General features: G+C 36.6%; 3 protein-coding genes and 1 long non-coding RNA gene across 4 annotated transcripts; 1 reads left to right on the plus strand and 3 right to left on the minus strand.

Moving 5' to 3' along the window:
• Positions 1-22: 22 nt before the first annotated feature.
• On the minus strand, positions 23-5,504 carry LOC137199757 (CD209 antigen-like protein E). Its single transcript, XM_067614270.1, has 6 exons — positions 5,306-5,504; positions 4,863-4,964; positions 3,128-3,385; positions 2,806-2,969; positions 633-769; positions 23-520 (listed from the first exon to the last, which is right to left on the minus strand). Exons 1-6 carry the CDS (start codon positions 5,421-5,423, stop codon positions 370-372), a joined length of 930 nt encoding a protein of 309 aa, XP_067470371.1. The 5' UTR covers positions 5,424-5,504; the 3' UTR covers positions 23-369.
• LOC137199760 (uncharacterized) lies at positions 1,413-7,011 on the plus strand. Its single transcript, XR_010931849.1, has 4 exons — positions 1,413-2,018; positions 6,076-6,156; positions 6,712-6,839; positions 6,928-7,011. It is a non-coding gene; the product is annotated as an uncharacterized lncRNA (long non-coding RNA).
• A 567-nt stretch (positions 7,012-7,578) lies between these two features.
• Positions 7,579-12,879, minus strand: LOC137199758 (CD209 antigen-like protein E). The gene is made up of 6 exons (XM_067614271.1): positions 12,651-12,879; positions 12,264-12,371; positions 9,229-9,489; positions 8,971-9,134; positions 8,742-8,872; positions 7,579-8,092 (listed from the first exon to the last, which is right to left on the minus strand). The coding sequence occupies exons 1-6, from the start codon at positions 12,739-12,741 to the stop codon at positions 7,942-7,944; spliced, it is 906 nt and encodes a 301-aa protein (XP_067470372.1). The 5' UTR covers positions 12,742-12,879; the 3' UTR covers positions 7,579-7,941.
• Positions 12,880-14,316: 1,437 nt separating this feature from the next.
• LOC137199759 (CD209 antigen-like protein C) lies at positions 14,317-19,847 on the minus strand. The gene is made up of 8 exons (XM_067614273.1): positions 19,712-19,847; positions 19,168-19,263; positions 18,379-18,645; positions 18,114-18,280; positions 17,849-17,985; positions 14,952-17,703; positions 14,688-14,824; positions 14,317-14,542 (listed from the first exon to the last, which is right to left on the minus strand). Exons 1-6 carry the CDS (start codon positions 19,776-19,778, stop codon positions 17,553-17,555), a joined length of 885 nt encoding a protein of 294 aa, XP_067470374.1. The 5' UTR covers positions 19,779-19,847; the 3' UTR covers positions 14,317-14,542; positions 14,688-14,824; positions 14,952-17,552.
• Positions 19,848-20,111: the final 264 nt, after the last annotated feature.

The raw sequence follows: 20,111 nt of genomic DNA on the forward strand, positions 1-20,111 counted from the left end.
CTACTCATCAGTCAGCTCCTCCTAGTTTCTCAGTTATGGTTATTGACTTCCAGGGGAATCAACAGGTGAATGAAATGTCCGCCTGAACAGATGTGTGTATGTTGTTTGTGATTTTTGGCCTTTTTTCCACCCCAAATAGCTATTTTTTGTTATGCAAAAGCATCATCTGCTGCAGATAAACTGTACACAAGCACAAATTTCTAGTTTTGTTCCACGTATGCCAGAAATGTAAACCTTAAAAAATAGTCACATACAACATGGATGCTAGTTAATCCAGCTGCAGTTAGTTTATTTGATTATTATTTTGATTTTGCACAGATACAAATTATTTGTCCACTTTTTGTGATTTCACCTTCAGAGGTTTCATGTCTAGCTTGGATCCATCTCACATATCCAGTTAAATAGATGGTTTTGGCAGTCTCCATTATACCATGTTCTCCTGGTATCATCATAGTAATAATGAGCAGCACAGTTCCCAGTCTGAACTCCACTCCTCCTAGGCTGGCCAAGTTTCCAGTACCTTGGATAAATCAAAATCATTATAGAAGAATTAAGTTCTGCTGTATTTATTAGTCATGATGATATTGTCGCAAAACTATAGTTAAAATATAGAATAAGATTGAGACACTTACATTGTTTCCAGCTCAGTCACATTGTTAATCCAGACCCAGATTCCCTCTGTGACTACATCAGTGAGGCCGATCCAGAATCCATTCTGCCACCACAAACCGTCAGCATTCACCTTTTGAAAGTTGTCACTCATGAGTTGCTGTAAGAAAGCAAACACAGCAGATGATACATAAATGTAAAGAGTCTCTCCACACATGGTTTAAGACATATAGAAATACTCTGCTTTGAAAAATAATTTGTGCCTGATGTGTTTTTTTCCACATAAAGTTAAATTACCAAGATAAAATCCTTAAAATTATATCATCTTCCTCTCCCTCATCCAAAATCTAGAATCTATGACTATGCAAAATTTTTCTTTTCAAAAATTTAACCGCTGGATGCTTCACATGAGAGCTGCAACAATTGGTCAATTAATTGATTAGTTGTCAACTATTGATTCAATTGCTTACTATTTTGATAATCAATAATTTTGCTAAGAAAAAAGTCCAAATTCTTTGATTCTTTGCTTCTCAGATGTGAATATTTTTTAGTTTCTTTAGTTTTCTATGACAGTAAGCTGAATATCTTTGGGTTGTTGACTGTTGTGGACAAAAGAAGATATTTGAGGATGTCATCTTGGGCTTTGGGAAACAGTGATCAACAGTTTTAACCATTTTCTGACATTTTATAGACCAAACAACTAATAGATTTATTGAGAAAATAATCAACCGATTAATCGATAATGAAAATAATTGTTAGTTGCGGCCCTACTTCATACTTCTCTGTAAAGTCCATTCTGTTTATCTGCACTGGAGGTTTCAAGTTTCCATATCACACTTGTGCAAGTCACGTACTGAACCACGATTGGCTCCAAACTAGTTGTGATGTCACAAATCATACTTGTAGGTATGTGCTTTAAACTCAGTCATTGCACATTGCATGTGCTCTTCTCACTCCCGATAGACCCCCATGTTAAAATGCCTAACTTTACAGCAGAAATAAACATGTTTACAGCCTGGTACAAAAAAACGGTTTTCGTCTCTATAGCTTATTTCCCAGTTCACGACAATTGTATTTGAGATGAATTTTTATATAACTCAGCCATTTAAATTTTATTAAGGCTTAAAGTTATGCATATTAAGGGCGTGGCTGCTTTGAGTGACAGGCGGGTGCTGTCACAGGCATGTCACCACCATGGCGACTATGTTGGTTAGGTAACATAACCATGGTTACCAGATTCAGGGAGTATAGGTGTAGGCGTAGGCGTAGGCATAGGCATAACCGTCGCTATTTCAGTGTGTTTTCAGTTCATGAAAGTTAATTGTAACATTTTGGTCGCCTAAAAAAGGCTTTTTCAGCTTTTTGTTGTACTAAAAGTCCCTCTAAGGAGTCGGATGTTCAGTTTTCAGGTAATACTTTTTGTTTTAATGGTTTTAAGCCTGTTTTTTGCTAATGAAAATTAGCATTAGCATTATCACAGTAAACCATAGACTGTAAATGCACCCTGCTAACCAAGCTAGCAGCTAGTGTTAGGGTCAGTTCCACCCTCTCGTCCAAATATGGTCACTTCTGGCTCCAAAAATCCAACATGGCAACCATCAAAATGCAAACTTGAGGCTTCAAAACAGGAGTCCACAAACCAATGGGTAACATCATGGTGGCTACGTCCATAATTTTTTACAGTCTATGGTTTCAACGTGGCAGGGCTCACTTGAGAGGAGATGATGTCACAAACTGTACCTCCATGCTCCAATCGGAATATGTCAATATTTGTAATAATATATTCAGGTCTAATTTGTCAATTAATCAGTTCTGCTCAGAAACTCGCCCCATTTGTGCTTGATTTAAGTTCCTAAGTTGCTTTGAAAATAGGTTGAAATGGCAAGTGCTTCAAATATGTAGTGAGGAAATAGCTTTTGCTATATCTGAACTAAGCACCGTCTTCAAATTAAACGGACAAATATATTTTCAATTACATTTAGTCTCAAAATATCATGTTAAAATATTAAGTTTTTCCTACATACTATAAGGGAGAAACAGAACCATGAAATGTCAATGTCCAATGTCAATATGACATCAAAATAAGTGGTTGCACTTGTGAGAGAGTGTTTCTTGACCAAATTATTTCCCATAAAGCTAGAACTTCTTTTCATTTCAGAGACTAAAACCCTTTCCTTCATTTGTTTTTTAACCCACCTGCTCCAACAAGTTATTGATCACAAGCAGGTCTCCCCCTCGACTAATACAGTCCGCTCTGCTGTCTGGCCAGTTCTTTTTTGAGTCGGACACAGGGTTAGAAAAATAATAGCAGGATGACTTGAGTAGAGTCCATTTCGGTAGGCATCTACCACAGCTTCCCTCTGTTGCAACAAGAGATGAGAAAAAGTTAAACATGTCTTGTCATAGGCTGTTTTCAATGCTCTCTAAGAAATCTCAGGTTACATTACAGATACATTAATTGTAGAAATCCACAGCATGGACTGTTTACCACCAAGAACAGGCTGGAAGTCTGCCTTACCTAAGGCAGTTTTATTAGCCATCAGTTTTGTCTTCTCTGTTAGTAGTGTCTCAATGTGGCTCTGAAGGATGTCAGTATTGGTTTTCTGCTGCCTCACTTGCAGCTTTAGTTGCACTTGACTTGCCCGCTCTCTTGCTAATGCTGCCTCGGCCTCCAATTTAGCTTTGATGATTTCACTGCTGTTGCGGAGAAAGTTTAGCTCAATCATGAGGGGTGTAGCAGCTGAATGAGGAATCTGAAGGTTGTTGACTTTGGCACCTAAAACACAAAAACTCATAATCACAAAGAGAAAGAAGAACTGTGGCAAAACTTCTGCGTGAAGTTTTTTTTTGTCATGCTAGTGGCATGGATGACAGTCTGTCGGTCTGTTAGTTCACCTACCACTTAGGTATAGACTGAAATATATCAAATGTTGGATGGATTACTGTGAAATTCATGGTCCCCAGAGGATGAAGCCTACAGATTTTGATGAGCCCCTGACTTTTCCTCAAGCTCCACCATTAGGTTGACATTTGAGGTTTTCAGTAGGCAACCTAAAATGTCTTCTTTTGTCCTGACCAACAGTCCACAATCCAAAGATGTTCAGTTTACTGTCATATAAGACTGAAGAAAGCAGAAAATATTCATGTTTGATAAGCTGGAATCAGAGAATGTGGACTTTTTAGTTGGCAACTAAGCCATTAATCAGCTAATCATTGTAGCTATACATGCTAACACACCAAATTAAGATGATAAGCTTTGTCATTGTGAGCATGCTAGCATGCTGTTGTTAGCATTTAGCTCAAATCACTGCTATGTTTTAGTACACAGAGTCGCTAACATGGTTGTAAACAGTTGGTCTTATTAGGAAAATGCAGTCCCACAACTTACAATAAGAGCTATTTTCCAGCATAGGTGCACAGTTTTGTATCAAAAAAATTGTTAGTGAAATTTGTTAAAGTGGGATTGCTGGAACAGTCTGACCAGCCATGTGGACAGCGCTGTGATAATCACCTTGTTTTAAATTGCATAGAGCTGAAACAATTAATCAGTTAAAAGATCCCAGACTTACATGATTGTAAACTGAATACCTTTGGTTTTTGAACGGTTTAGGATCTGGGAACGTGTGATGATTATTTTTCTCTATTTTGTGACATTTCACAGACCAAAGTATCAATAAGTTAATTGACCATTGACCATAACTGATCATTAGTTACAGCCCTAGGTATAGTATCGTACCACATCGCATTGCATAGCAACAGGACCGATTTCAATCATATGGATCCTTTTGTTGTTACATGTGTATCTAGATGTATTGACTCATTCATTGCACATCGAGATACACACAAATCTGCCTCAGTGGGTGAGACACACACCCATATTAACAAGAAGCTGTTAATTGGCCTGTATGTGTAGTACATACATATACAGTTCAAGGTTTCTAATCAGATACTACAAGTGAAATTCAATTTTAAAACTGAATGTAACAATGAATTACATGAATTGTTTAGCAATTTAGCTTAAGTTCAGACATTTGAGTAATGAACATTTAATTAAAATCTACAAATCAAGATATAATTGCAGCAAGATAATACTAGAAACTGAGAGTGCATTTTTTTTTGCAATTGGGAATACAATGGTAGACATTGTACAGTTAATACTGTCAATGTCTATTTCGCCGTTTCAAATTTCATAGAGGAGGAACTGTACATCTGCTACAGGAAATCAGAAGTTTCTTATGATCTCTCTTACTCACAGTAAATCCCAACGACAACAGCAATGATTAGCAGAACAGCATTCAGCAGGCCCAGGCTCAGTATAACCAATCGGTCATGTGGAAACGCAGATCCACCTCCCTCTGTAAACAGACCATGAAAATGTTCCTCTGCGTTAAAATCTAACTTAAGAATTAAATCTCAATCTTTTTTTTTTTGAGTAGATGCATAAAATAACATTAAGGGTGACTTTTTACCTTCTAATAGGTTACAGAAGAATGGTTGGATAACATTATAGCTTTAAAATCATTACAAGTCTTAAATCATAGAATATATTAAAAGATTATATTTAACAATGTTTTACATACATTGAAAATTTAAGTCTCTGAATGAGCTACAGTTACAAAGGGTCAGTTTCAGAGAGAAGACAGGAACGAAGTAGGACAAGAAACTGCAGAAGATTTTATTTTACAATAAGTTGTACCTCGTCCAAATGCTTGACGGTGAGAACGCGAATGCCCGGCTTTGTTGAAATCTTGAGAAATCTTTTGTTCAAATGACATTTCTTCCTCTGGTTCTATCTGCGACTGTGAGTTCTCCATTACACTGGTGCAAGTTGTGCCTATTGATCTGTTTGTCTCCTGCTTATACCAGTGATAAGGTTTGTGCGTGTATGTGTGTGTGTATGTGTGGTCTGTCATGAGCTACTTTTGGGGACAAATTTCAGACTTAGGACTAGTTAAATGGGGAGGGCTTGTCCAATTGGAGACAAAAGCCATGTTCCAAATTGGAAAAACCTGATTTTTGGGTGAGTGGTTAAGGTTAGGGTAAGGGTTAGGGTTGTGGGTATGGTTAGGGTTAGGGTAAGTCTCTAGGAGATGAACGTAACGTCCCCAAAAGTGACCATGATCTGATGTGTGTGTGTGTGTGTGTTTGGGCATGATGCATGTATAGCTTTGAGCCAGTGTTTGAAAAAAAGGAAGTCATGGGATGATACACTCTTTTCATTGCCCGTAGTACACTGTGATACAGCTCATTATTACATTAAAATGTCAACATATATAATATTGCACTGTTGACACAGTATTTATGATTGTGCTCTTAAGCCTGTTTGCAGACAGCTGCATCACTGGACAGGAACATTTCTCCATTCATCTTTTTTTGGAGCCAAAACCAAGGATGGACATTAACGGTAACAGTAACTACTGTAAGATTTGACAATAAAATACAATATTTTCATTTTTGCCGCCGCAGTAATGGAGGGACAGAGGCCACATGCAACCATCAACATCATGTAATCACCAGTCATCATTCTTTGTTGAATCAAACCAAAAGGTCAGTAAAATCATACTGAGATAATACAACTACATTTGTGCATCTGGTTACCCAATAAGTGACTATGTTTAATTTTTGCTAACATTAAATTGGTATAATCCTAGCAAGCACCTGACAGGCACAAGAGAGCATTTTCAGGTAGTTTATCTTCAGTTGGAAGTTTAAATTACTGGTATTTAAACATTATTTTCACTGCTGCGTGCAAGTCTAGCTTAAAGATTATTTCTTGATGGCTGTTTTCTCTTGAACTACACATCAGTGAATGCTAACGTTAGTCCAGCCTGATCTATACCCACACCTTGTTTATCCCACTTGCGTTCCATAATTAATAATAGCCTATTATCACATAACAATTGAAGTTTATTCAAATATGTAGCCAAGTTGGTTAAAATATGTTTGCTGCTGAGCCCCAAAAGATGGAGAGCTTATATTGGTTATCTTAGCTCAACCCAAGTGTGTTTCTAAGCTGTAGCTAGGTTGCAAATATACTGTTGATGCCAAGCTGTACTAAAACCTGGGACATAATAGGTGATTTGTTACATGTTGGAACCATAGACTGTATGGTTGGAACAGAGGAGAACAGAGGCCAGTTGCGGAAAGTAATGTCGAAGAAGACAAACAAGCTCATGGTGAATCCTCGTCACCTCTCTTCTGAAGAACTTGACATCACTTCATTAAGGCAAGTTCGGTGTCCCTCTTGTGTAAAATGTTTCATTTCTCTTTCACTCACTCTGCTCGATTTTCATTCTTGGTTCTCTCTTACTCAGTGAGCTGTGAGCCTGAAAGCCTGGATGGCAACCTTCTGCTAATTATAACAGAGGACATTTGAAGGCATTACAAATTGTTTTATCCTGCAATATGTTAATTTGTGCTTTTATATCTTTTTAAACAATAGTTTGCAAAGCAGTTGCTGTTTACACTCATGACTATGTTTTGCTGGCAGCTCAGGATATTATAATTAACTGATTTACATTGACCCCCTGTGAAAGGGCATGAACCATAAAAATTATTTTTTCAAACACGCATACTTGAATAAACTGGGTATATTTGATAACTTTGAAAGCTGTCACATGACTCATCCTCTTTTGTGCTAAATGTTAAGGGTTATGCATTTTTAAAAGTAAAACTGAGCTGATCTTATTACTAGACCATTAAGATTGAACACACATTGTAATTTACAGTATATGTCTGAAATTTATCGTTGTTTTTATTAATATGAAAAAGAAGAAAACTTTTCAGTTGTTTATCATAAGAAACTGTTTGTGTAGTTTACAATAGCAACACTGTAAAAAAAAAATACAGTGTATTACTGCAGGCCTAGCTACATTATCAAACTGTAAAACTCACATCCTACAGCAGAATACTGTAATAATTTTTACAGCAGTTAACTAGAAAAGTAAATTATGGTAGTGACACTTAAAAAATGGTAAAATGCTGGCAACTACAGCTGCCAGTAGTTTACTGTAATTTTACAGAGACATTTGTTACAGTGGGAGGGTCACAGGAAGCAAATACCTTGGCATATCACTTGGAAAAGTACAGTACACAAGTTGAATTTCACAGCATGGCACTATTTTTAGCAACAATTCCAGTAAAGAAAGTCAACAAATTATCAATATGCATCTTAAAGAAAAATTTCAAAATCTAGCAAGGATTTTCCTATAGTGGCAGGCAGTGTTGGCTTTTGGGTTAAATTAAAAATCCTACAGAGATTTTTGTAACAGTGGAGTGGACTGTCTATGAAAACAGTTAAGCTTAAAAATCAAATGCAATAACAAAACACCATTAACTCGTAGAAGTTAGTGCTTTTTCACAAATCCATTTTAGTTCAACTCTGCATTCAACATCATTCCAAGCCTTGAAGAAGTTTTTTCTGGGATACACAGCTGTACAGTCCTCATCATTGATATCATTTGGTTCTCCATCATTCCAGTACCTGAAGCAAATGATAGGTTACTTTACAGTGATGTAGTCAACAGTATTCATCTTTTCCCCATTTGAATATTTTAATGGACAAGAGACTGTTGTGTCACAAATGGATGATGGCAGAGAATGGAAAGTCGTAAATAAAGCTTCCACATCAAATCTGTGATTGAAATAATTTGTTAAACTACAAGTCTCTCAGAAGAATTTGCAGTTGGCCATTTTATTAAATTATCTGAATTGTTAAACCTCATAAAAGCTTTAACAAAAATGCTTTTTCCTAACTTCCAGGCCACCAGTTATGTACTGTTATGAGTACTTGCTTGAGACAGGTAATCCATCCTCTTATGTTTGTCAAAGTTACACTATTAGCAAACTCTTTGTTGATGCTTGCAGCTTATATGGTAGGGAAAATGTAAACAGCCCCTTCTTGCCTGGGCTGACAGTTCAGGAGGATGCAATCATTAGAAGAAGTTCACCTGTGCAGGTTTTTAACCTTTGGAGGCATTTGAAGGCTTTTAACTTTTGGAAAACTTTGCTGCTTGATGTCTGACTGTACCAATTTTATTCTCGAAACACAAAACCATCAGAAAAGGACCTAGCAGCAGGAAGCTAAGCTTAGAATTACATTTTTTACAGCGTGTAACATATTTCACTCTTACCCTTCAACCAGTACTGTTTCATCCAGCCATTTCCACGTCCCTTCTTCGTGCAAATCTCTTAGTCCAATCCAGAAGCCCATCAAGGATCTTAAGGTTTTTTGATCATTCACCAAGTGTTCGACAATTGACTTCTAACCAAAAAAATATATGAGCAAAATTTTTAAAAACCTTTCAAAATCTATATAAACAGGGCTTCAAAGAAATATTCACTGAGTGATGTTTGTTTTACCTCTTTGTCTTTGTTGTCTATGACTGCAAGGTCACCTCCATGTACCTGGCAGTACTGTCTAGCGTTTTTCCAGGATTTGATTCCATCACGGTCAGAGAAAGGGAAGTAATAGCATACTGAGTTCATCAGAAGCCATCCTGGTGGACAGTGTTTGCAGCCATCATCTGTTGCCCCCCAAAAAAGTAGCATGAACATGTAAAATTATACAAACACTGCATTGTTTTTTATGATAAACAATATTAGTAAAACAGGTCTTACTAATCATTGGCAAGTGGGATCTCATTGCGTCAATGTTCTTCTTAATTTTATCAATCTGCACTTCATAGTCTTTAGATCTTTTTGTTTGATGTTCAAGCTCCCAGTTGGTTTGTGTCTGTCGACTCATCTCACTGTCCAGCTCCTTCTTGGCACCCTTCATGGTTTCAATTGCGGTCTTGTAAGTATCCTGGAGTTTGATCAACTTGCTGCTGATGCGCTCTGTATCATAGAGTGTGAGGTAGGTATCTGTAAGTTTGTTGTCTGTAAGTATTAAAGACAAATAGTGTTAGTATAGCAAAGAATTCTCTTTTTTTATGTTGCACATTTCTCTACTGTTTTTCTCTCTCTAAAGTCAACACCTTTCAGACAAAACATCTGACTGACATGTTTATATCTAACCCACCCTTGTAAGATCTCCTGAACATCAAGCACCCAAATATGAATTAACAAACAGATAGAGAAATAGAGACCACAAGAAAAAAAAAGATTATGCAAATATTATTGACATCATCGCAATCACTTTGTAGTGTATCCCAGAAGTACCACCATGAGATAATTAATTGAATGACTCAAGATGAAAAAATTAATTGATTGACAGAAATTTAATTGGCTTTTATTCTGTGAATTGATCAGTTCTAAAGAAACAAGTATGAGGCTATACTTGTCACAGCAGTGCTTTAAGCTAACTGCTAACATCGACATGCTAATATGCACAACATGACAATGCTAACATGCTGATGTTTAGAAGGCATAATGTTTACCATGTTCTCCATCTTAGTGTAGCATGCTAACATTAGCAAATTAGCACAAATTAAACACAAAGTACAGTTGAAGCCGATGGAAACGTTATTTGTTTGTAACTATTTAGTCATAAACCAAAGTATTGAGGATATAAAAATTTTGACCTGATGGTGCTGCCAGAGGAAGTCATAGGATCGCCGAAGTCAATAGGATTCAATGTCTGGGAACCATAAATGTCTGTAGAAAATTTGGTGGCAATCCGTCTTAAAGAGGACCTATTATGCCTATTTCAGCTCTAAATTTTTATTTTTGGACTCCACTAGAGTAGCTCGGCATGATTCACAGTTCAAAAAACTCCTTATTTATCTTATCTTATTTATCCCTTTATGCAGCCCCTCAATATACACAGTTTCTCTTACACTCTGTTTTAGCTCCTGTCTCTTTAAGCCCCCCCTCCCAATGAGCTGATTGGCCAGCTTTACATATCAGAGTTGTGTAACTTTACAGTCAATGCAAACCAAATATTTCCTGCTTTACTGCTTCAAATTAAAAGCTTTTAAATGACTTACTAATGGGACAGAATTTGCGAGAAATAAAAACGTGTTCCTCACTGAATTAGTGGAGCTTCATTAGCGGAGCTTCGTTAGTGGAGCTTCATTAGCTTAATTAACAGACAGGCAGAAACAGCCACAGTGAGATGTTTTATGAATACCTGCAGACAACCAGCACACCTTGAACAGGTAAACTACTTATTTTACTTTGCTGTGCTGTGTAATGGTGTTGTGGCTTGGCTAACTACTCCCAGAGCAATGCAGCGAACTTGTGTGCTGTGCACGTGGCAGATGTCATATAAAGAAATCTGTCAGCTCGGGCTGAAAGTAGAAGAAACTATTGGACACTTACAGCTGGAACACACTGGAAGCGTGAGCAGTGTGTGTGCTTCTGCCACTGGCAGCCCTATCTTTCTCGTTTTCCCTGTCTATTTCTGCTGAGAACCGCGTGCGTCACGCGGAGAAAATAGGCGAGACCTCGAATCTCTAGATGAAGCGACGCAGCAGCCTGGCGTGACGCACCTCTCACGCGGGCAGTGTGGACACTCTAACCTGTTAACAGGGGCGCCGAAATGAAAAGCAAGAGGTTCCGCGACGCACACGCACTGCTCTTGCATCCAGTGTGGCCCAGGGGTTAGGGTTCAGAGTAGTCTGAAGCTGCTGCTTTTTGCTAACAGGGATTACTGCTACATGCGTTTACCTTGTTATTTGACACTGTAAAGGTAATGAAAGACCAAAGGGTTGGCTTATCATTTTAATGTGCAGAGTTGTGCAAGGATGATCATTTGCTTTGTTAATGTGTGTATGTCCTTGTGAGAAGGAATGTGTTTTAGGAGGCCCACTCCTCTCTTTCCATTCTTGCTTAGGCTCAGATAAACATCCTGGGTCTGGGAGTGAACAGGACAGGTTAAAGGGTCAAAAGCCACAGACAGGTTAGGGCTCTTGCCTTCCTGTGTCCTTGGGAGATGTGGTTTTTATCAGGCATACATGGGCATGTAATACCTTGTGGCTGTTTGCCGTTGGTTGTAATCCACAAGTTTGTATGATTTGACCAATCACAGATCATTTCTCTGTTCCTACTCTCACTATAATAGAATAGATTTACTCTTCGTTCGTCATATTTTAGGTTTCATGTTGGGTTTTGGGAAATGGTGATCAACATTTTCACTATTTTCTGACATTTTATAGACTTAACGACTGATCCATCAATAGAGAAAATAGTTTAATCAATAATGAAAACAATGGTTAGTTGCAGCCCTACTGCTCAGTATTAATATTTGTCAAAGATATTTTCAACATACAAACAAAACAAGCAATCTGACAATATCACTTTAGGCTAAAGCTGTTGATTAATTGATTAGTCCATCAACAGAAAATTAGCAAACATTTAATAATGCATTTTATAGGCTAAATCAATTAATTGTTTAAGTCCATTTTCCACCCAAAATGGTTCCTGTTTTCTAAATGTGAGCGGCATTGCAGCTTTTTATTGTCCTACATTACAGTAAATTGAATATCTTTTGATTTTGGACTGTTGGTCAAACAAAACACATCAATTGATGACATCAACTTGGGCTCTAGGAAATTGTGATGGACATTTGTTACTATTTACTGATGTTATACAGACCAAACATCTAATAGATTAATCAAGCTAAATAATAAATGAGGAAAATAATCCTTAGTTGTAGTCCTAATCAAAGGTACCAATAATTCCAAGCACTGCACACACTGACATTGACTTACAGTGGACTCCCAGGCTGATATCAACTAGTAGTAGAACAGCAGCGAGTAGTGCCAGGCTCACTGCAACCAGTCTACAATGTTTTGAAGGTATCATATTGGACATGGACACTAGACAGAGATATAATGAATCATTATCAAAGACACTGTGTCAAACTACAGTAACAAAATAGTACATATTCTAAAAACATTTGAATGTTGATGTGATCAAAAAATCCTATTACAACCATGCAAAACATTCACTCAGTAAAAACTAACAGCAGACTTTAAAAAAAAAATTGTTAGTATAGTTCAACATATTTGCACCAATATGCCAGGCTCTAAAATGAAACAAACAGAATCAGAAATATGTTCATGAATGCATTTTGTAAATTATGACTTTTAAAGTACCTTGTTGCTCCTCGCCGTTCAAGTCCTCTTGACAAATCAGTGTGTTAAATCCACCATCAAAATTACAACCTGAGATTTCTCTTCTCTCCATTTTGACTGATTAGCTGAGATCAGTCATGTAAGAGATGACTTATTGGCACATTGCTCTGTGTCGACACGCCTGGCATATTATTGCTGAGCTCATCAACAGTAAATTTACCATTATCCAGTTCCAGGGTAAATGTTCATTTAGAAAGAAAAGAGAAGTGAAATTCTTGTAAGTAATGCATGTTTATGGTATTTCCTCTTTTCAGCAACTGGTTCAATGACATAACTATACTTTCCCATGAGAAATAATTTTTGGCAAACATCAACAAGTAGAGGCACAGTTCAGAGTTAAATAAATAAGTATCATAAACATCTATCTTTAATAACTCTTTCTTTACTGATGTCTCCTTCAGTCAGGCCAATGACTAAGGATGCCCTGGGGATGTTAGCGGTTAACTAATAGGTTTATGGTAATTTGGACTCAAAACTCAACATTTTGTTTCTTCCGGGGTAGTAAAGGCCTTTTTTGTGGCTGCTAAGTAATTTGAACACTTCCCTGAAGCCCTGAGCAGGTTAATCCAAACTTCAAGAAGGCCCTACACTATACTGCAGTATGTCCCCTGAACATTCCCAGTGGCTGATCTCAACAGACCCAGCAACACAATACCTCTCAGTAATCAACAAACAGTCATGTAAATCACACAGTTATCTAGTTTCAGGCCTTGTACTGTACTGAAGTCCGGTTGGAATTGGTTAAACTAACAAAAAACTCATAAACCAGATACGTATTAAAAATGAAACTATTACTGATCCTCTACTTATTTCTCATGCTTTTAACCGTCATTTCTCATCTATCTGTTGTTCCCAACACTTTAATTCTTATGATATGGCTGGCTCTTCAAATTCTACCACTCCTAATGGTTCTTTTTTCTTTAGAAAAATTCTGTCTTTTGTGGTATAAATGAGTTAAAAGAAAATAGTAGTACTGGTCCAGATGGTTTGGAAGCTACATTTGTTAAACTTGCAGCTCATGTTCTAATGTATCCCCTTGATGATTTATTTAATATGTCTCTATCTACTTGTTCAATTCCTCCCATATAGAAATGTGCCGGAGTTGTCCGTCTTTTCAAAGGAGGAGACCCACTCGATGTGAATAATTACAGACCAATCTCTGTTATCTGTACCATTGCCAACATTTTTGAGAAACTTTTTTTTGATTACTTATATCAGTACATCAATATGTGCAATATTCTATCTCCATCCCAATCAGGTTTTAGACGTAATTTCTCCACTACAACAGCCCTTCTAAAATTCACCAATGATGTGTTCTCCTCCTTTGATAAAGGCCTACTCACAGGTGCAATTTTTATTGATCTCTCCAAAGCTTTTGATTTGGTTGATCACTACCTCCTCCTCGATAAGCTCTATTCTATTGGTTTATCTCAAAATGCTCTCCTCTGGTTTAATGCCTATCTCCATAATAGATGTCAGTGTGTTGTCTTTCAAGGTTCTCAGTCAAATAATTTAACTGTTGATAAGGGTGTTCCACAAGGCTCCACCCTGGATGTTTGTTGTTATACCATACATATGTTTATATTTGTGTAATTTTGAGTAATTTAAAGTAAAAAATACCCAGAAACACAAGATATAATGAATTTTATTCATTTTTCAAAGACAGTAACATATATTTACTTTTTGGGCAATTCTTCCAGATCTAATTTGATGCCATTTCACATATCCAATGTAACTCTTTAATATTGCAGTTTCCATCATACCGGGATTTCCAGGGATTAGAGGGGCTAGGAACTGCAACGCCACAATCCTCTCCCAGGTAACCGTTGTTTGGTTCTCCACCCATCCAGTACCTTTGGAAAATCAAAATAATTAAATAGATATGTATAGTTTTATTTGGGATGATAAGGCATCATTTATCCTCACCAAAATAATGAAAGAGATCAATAATAATCCATAATTAATACAGCATTAAGAGTAAAATACTGCAGCTCTCACCTTTGTTCCACCTCAGTGACATTATTAATCCAGACCCATATCCCCTCTGTCCCTGTGTCAGTGAGAACGATCAAGAATCCGTTCTCCCATATGTCAGTGCCACTTCTCATACTGTCAGTGCTGTTACTCACAAATGTCTGTGAGCACACAAAGGAGTTGATATTTTTAAAGAGACAACTGTAAAATGTAAATGTTTAAATATATATTTCAACATTTTTATTGAAATATACTTTACACTCTCTCTCTTATCTGTTTTCAACCCACCTGCTCCTCCTGATTATCGATCACAACCAGATCAGCTCCACGACTGATACAGTCCGCTCTGCTATCTGGCCAGTCCTTTTTGACAGTACGGGACTCAGAGTAAGAAAAGACATTGCAGGATGTGTTGAGAAGAATCATTATAAAAGACACTGTGTCAAACTACAGTAACAAAATAGTACATATTCTAAAAACATTTGAATGTTGATGTGATCAAAAAATCCTATTACAACCATGCAAAACATTCACTCAGTAAAAACTAACAGCAGACTTTAAAAAAAAAATTGTTAGTATAGTTCAACATATTTGCACCAATGTGCCGGGCTCTAAAATGAAACAAACAGAATCAGAAATATGTTTATGAATGCATTTTGTAAATTATGTTGTTGCTCCTCGCCGTTCAAGTCCTCTTGACAAATCAGTGTGTTAAATCCACCATCAAAATTACAACCTGAGATTTCTCTTCTCTCCATTTTGACTGATTAGCTGAGATCAGTCATGTAAGAGATGATTTATTGGCACATTGCTCTGTGTCGACACTCCTGGCATATTATTGCTGAGCTCATCAACAGTAAATTCACCATTATCCAGTTCCAGGGTAAAAGTTCATTTAGTAAGAAAAGAGAAGTGAAATTCCACCCTTGATTAATGATTTACCCCAAATATGCTTGAATTGTCTTGTTCATCTATATGCTGATGACACTGTTGTTTACACTTCTAACTCTGATATATTACAGATCCAGAACTCTTTACATTTTTTTTTTACTCATATTGAATAAGAAGATGTCCAGCAGCATGGTATTTGGCACGCGACACAGACATTCATATCACTTTGACTTTCATATTAATTTTGATGATGGATCTCCCCTCCAGAGAGTTGATTCCTTCAAATATCTTGGACTTTGGAATGACCCTGAACTCTGCTTTAAGCCCCACATTGATTTTATTATTAAATGAACATATGGTTGTCAGAGCTCACTCAATTGCTCAATTAATTGCTTTTCATGTCAGAAAAAGAATAATCTCTCAGTTACTTTTACTTATAATTGATTATGCTCACATTGTCTATCTGAACACCTCTGATATTTATCTTAGACCCCTAAATGTAGTATGTAACTCTCTACGTAGATTTATTTTGAGGTGCCCATAGAGAACTCATCATTGCTTTATGTATGAATCACTTAACTGGTTGCAGCCTAAAGCTAGAAGGCAGTTTCACTGGGTTCAGTTCATCTTTAAAGGTGTTTACTTTAATTTTCCTTCTTATTTGAAACTATTTTTGGTTCCATATAGATCTTCATATTTACTCAGACATACACAATATCCCTTTTTTTCTGTCACTAGAATTTTTAAAGAAGTCGGACGCAGGTCTTTTCAATACAAAGCTCCAGCCGACTGGAATAATGTTCCTCTTTCTCTTAGATCTATTAACTCTTTCTGCTGCTTCAGGACTTCTTTATCCTGTCATCTTAAAACAACCTGTTCATGCTTTTAATTTGTTTGTATTTGCAATTAGAAGATAAATTGTTTCAAGTGCTCTCGGTACTGATGAAACTGATCTGATTTTACGGATCATTTCTTGTGTCCAGTTTCTTGTACAACTGCTGAGGGTTGGGGGTGTGGGTGGGAGATGGTCAGCGAGCTGTCTGTATCTGCGTATTTGAAGTGTATGTTTTTTATGTAACGATATCTTTGTATGTATATGTTATATTTTGTATTTTGTGTTTTTAGGACCCCACTATTGAAAAGTTTTCACAGTTACTATTGAAAAAAATAATTTTGTATGATGGTATTTCAGTATGTTGTATGAGAGTATTTCACTTAAAAGGGAAGGCATTTCAGGTGAACAGGAAGGTGACTGAGAAAAGCGAGTGCATGCTGTTGGCGGGAAGGATGCTAGGTGACTGTCCAGTGTGTCCACACTTGGAGTTGCAACGGTCAGTTGCTGCCCAATTGTTGTTGAATTTGACAGGGTTCTGATGTTGTCCGCTGACACCAATATATTGTTAAGTAACACTGCTGCTTCGGCAAGGCTACTTGCAGCTATTGAACAGACATCAGTGTCGCTAACGAATGAACAGCATGCGCTCTCTTTTCTCAATCACCTTCCATTTTAACTGAAATCCACTGATACAATATACTGAAATTCCATCATACAAAATTATTTTTCTCAATAGTAATTGTAAATGCTTTTCAATAGTTTATATAAAAGGATTTGACAATACTATATGAGAGCATTTTAACTGTGTATATGAGCACATTTTACTAGTATGTGTGAAAGCTTTTCAATAGTTTTAATGAGAGCATTTCAGTTGCATGTGTGTGTGGTTTTCAGTATAGCATGTGAATGAGTTTGGTTTCATATGTGTATGTGAGAGGAAAAGTACATGTATATGCGTGATAATTCTGAATAATGTCTCTAACGGCCCCTCATAACCAAAAGTGTGTACAGATGTTTGTTGTTATACCATACATATGTTTATATTTGTGTAATTTTGAGTAATTTAAAGTAAAAAATACCCAGAAACACAAGATATAATGAATTTTATTCATTTTACAAAAAGACAGTAACATATATTTACTTTTTGGGCAATTCTTCCAGATCTAATTTGATGCCATTTCACATATCCAATGTAACTCTTTAATGATGCAGTTTCCATCATACCGGGTTTTCCAGGGATTAGAGGGGCTAGGAACTGTAACACCACAATCCTCTCCCAGGTGACCGTCGTTTGGTTCTCCAACCATCCAGTACCTTTGGAAAATCAAAATAATTAAATAGATATGTATAGTTTTATTTGGGACGATAAGGCATCATTTATCCTCACCAAAATAATGAAAGAGATCAATAATAATCCATAATTAATACAGCATTAAGAGTAAAATACTGCAGCTCTCACCTTTGTTCCACCTCAGTGACATTATTAATCCAGACCCATATCCCCTCTGTCCCTGTGTCAGTGAGACCGATCCAGAATCCGTTCTCCCATATGTCAGTGCCACTTCTCATACTGTTAATGCTGTTACTCACAAATGTCTGTGAGCACACAAAGGAGTTGATATATTTTAAAGAGACAACTGTAAAATGTAAATGTTTAAATATATATTTCAACATTTTTATTGAAATATACTTTACACTCTCTCTCTTATCTGTTTTCAACCCACCTGCTCCTCCTGATTATCGATCACAACCAGATCAGCTCCACGACTGATACAGTCCGCTCTGCTATCTTTCCAGTCCTTTTTGACAGTACGGGACTCAGAGTAAGAAAAGAAATAGCAGGATGTGTTGAGAAGAACCCATCCAGGGAGGCATTTGCCACAGGTTCCCTCTAGGAGATACAAAATATTTCTTGTAACTTAAACTGTTTTTATTAGTTGACATTAAATAAAATATGTCTTTACAAACTATAATACAATTCTGCCTCACCCAAAGCTGATATATTGGTCTGCAGGTTTATCTTTTCTGTGCGCAGTGCCTCCATCTGTCTCTGATACCCATCATTGATGGTCTTCTGCTGCTCGATTTGCAACTTCAGTTGTTCATGGTTTTTGATCGCTGCCTCTAACGCCTTCTTGGCCTCCTCCTCAGCTTCAATCACATCGCTGTAGTTGCTGCTGAGATAGTTCAGCTCATTGATGAGCTCTGTTGCAGCTGAGTGGGGAACCTGGAGGGAAGCTTCTTTGACTTTGGCACCTGAGAAAGAGAACGAGAACTGAGTCAAAACTGAGTAGTGCATCCAAAGACATATTTTATATTGTAACTTAACTTACCAAACATAGATGAAAACTTATAGGCCTATTATTGCATTGTTTTTTTTAAGAAATATGTGAAAATCTTTTCTTTAGAAGAAAAATACTTTTGAATATGAATTTCATTTATCTGATTTCTCCACGGTTTTCCATTAAAAAAACTAGGAATTACTGGCCGAAAAATGAGATATAATTTGTTAGATCATAACATAATAACACTCTTTGGAAACATAATGATATCTCAGTAACAATATATGAAAATGTGAACAACTGTTTCCACATAATTATCTCTGCATTGAATGTAGCTGTTCTGAAGTATGTTGAAATAATTGTACATTTTGCACAAAGTCTTGCAGATTCCCATTTTTGTTTTGAGTCAAAAAAAGAGACAGTATTAGCTTACTGATGAGAAACTCAACAGAAGAGGGAAATGAAACTTTTTCTTCCTGTCAACTGTCATACTCACACTTAATCCCAATAGTAACAGCAGTTATCAGCAAAACAGCGTTCAACAGCCCCAGACACAATATAACCAGTCGATAGTTTGGAAAAGTGTATCCACCTGTGATCATATAACATAAGAATGTAGTATTTCATGAAGGTCAAAGCTTTTGACAAATCACATAAAATATTGTGTTTCTATATTCTCATTTTGTTTGTTGTCAAAATATTGAAAAACTACGTCTGAAAAATTCTGAAATTGCATAAAAAATAATGTCTTGGCTGCTCAGTATAATCGACAGGAAATCTGAATTCTATTGAATCTCAACTTTAAGTCATACCACAATGTACACAAGGATTTCAAAAGCTACATAAATATGACTTTTAAAGCTACAATCATTAAGCTTGGTTGTACAGCATATATTAAAAATTCTATAGTGCTCTGCATTCACTAACATTTTCAAAATCAAAAGGTCAGAAATGAGTCAGAGAAAATTACGAGGAATAACTCAAGAAACCAGTAATAAATGTGTGAGACACTGCAGAACATTTGATTTTAAAAGTCTTACCTTGTCCAAAGATTTCATAGCGAGTAAGAAAATGTCTGAAGTTTGTCTTTCTCCATGGATTCTCCATCACTGCAGTGCTGCAGATTCTGTCCACTGGTCTCGTTGCCTCCTCTTTTATATCTCAAACGGAAGAGTGAGTTGAATGGGAGTGCTTCTTTGAGTATTAGTGGGCATGTCTTTACACTTAGTCTATTCATTTACTGGATTTACTGGAAGTCCAAGGGAAATACTTAAAATAAACTTAAGAATATGGAATGAATCTATACGAATACTGAATGAAACTTGAGAAGACAGATTTGCAACAAGGTTATTTGACAAAATCTTTTCATTAGTTCTGTTGAATGCAGGAGATACTTTGTCACAAGAATCAAGTGATGCATTGAGTGAACAACTGTTCTCA

This window comes from Thunnus thynnus, chromosome 16 (assembly GCF_963924715.1).
Source record: "Thunnus thynnus chromosome 16, fThuThy2.1, whole genome shotgun sequence".
Classification (NCBI taxonomy): Eukaryota; Metazoa; Chordata; class Actinopteri; order Scombriformes; family Scombridae; genus Thunnus; species Thunnus thynnus.

Coding starts and splice junctions, on each gene's coding strand:
- LOC137199757 (XM_067614270.1), bottom strand. CDS start 5,423: ATGGAGAACTCACAGTCGCAGATAGAACCAGAGGAAGAAATGTCATTT. Junction 4,965..5,305: donor CCGTCAAGCATTTGGACGAG/GTACAACTTATT, acceptor GTCTGTTTACAG/AGGGAGGTGGATCTGCGTTT. Junction 2,970..3,127: donor GGCTAATAAAACTGCCTTAG/GTAAGGCAGACT, acceptor TTGTTGCAACAG/AGGGAAGCTGTGGTAGATGC.
- LOC137199758 (XM_067614271.1), bottom strand. CDS start 12,741: ATGGAGAGAAGAGAAATCTCAGGTTGTAATTTTGATGGTGGATTTAAC. Junction 9,490..12,263: donor TATCAGCCTGGGAGTCCACT/GTAAGTCAATGT, acceptor TAATACTTACAG/ACAACAAACTTACAGATACC. Junction 8,093..8,741: donor GAAACAGTACTGGTTGAAGG/GTAAGAGTGAAA, acceptor CATTTGCTTCAG/GTACTGGAATGATGGAGAAC.
- LOC137199759 (XM_067614273.1), bottom strand. CDS start 19,778: ATGGAGAATCCATGGAGAAAGACAAACTTCAGACATTTTCTTACTCGC. Junction 18,281..18,378: donor GACCAATATATCAGCTTTGG/GTGAGGCAGAAT, acceptor TGTATCTCCTAG/AGGGAACCTGTGGCAAATGC. Junction 17,986..18,113: donor TCGATAATCAGGAGGAGCAG/GTGGGTTGAAAA, acceptor GTGTGCTCACAG/ACATTTGTGAGTAACAGCAT.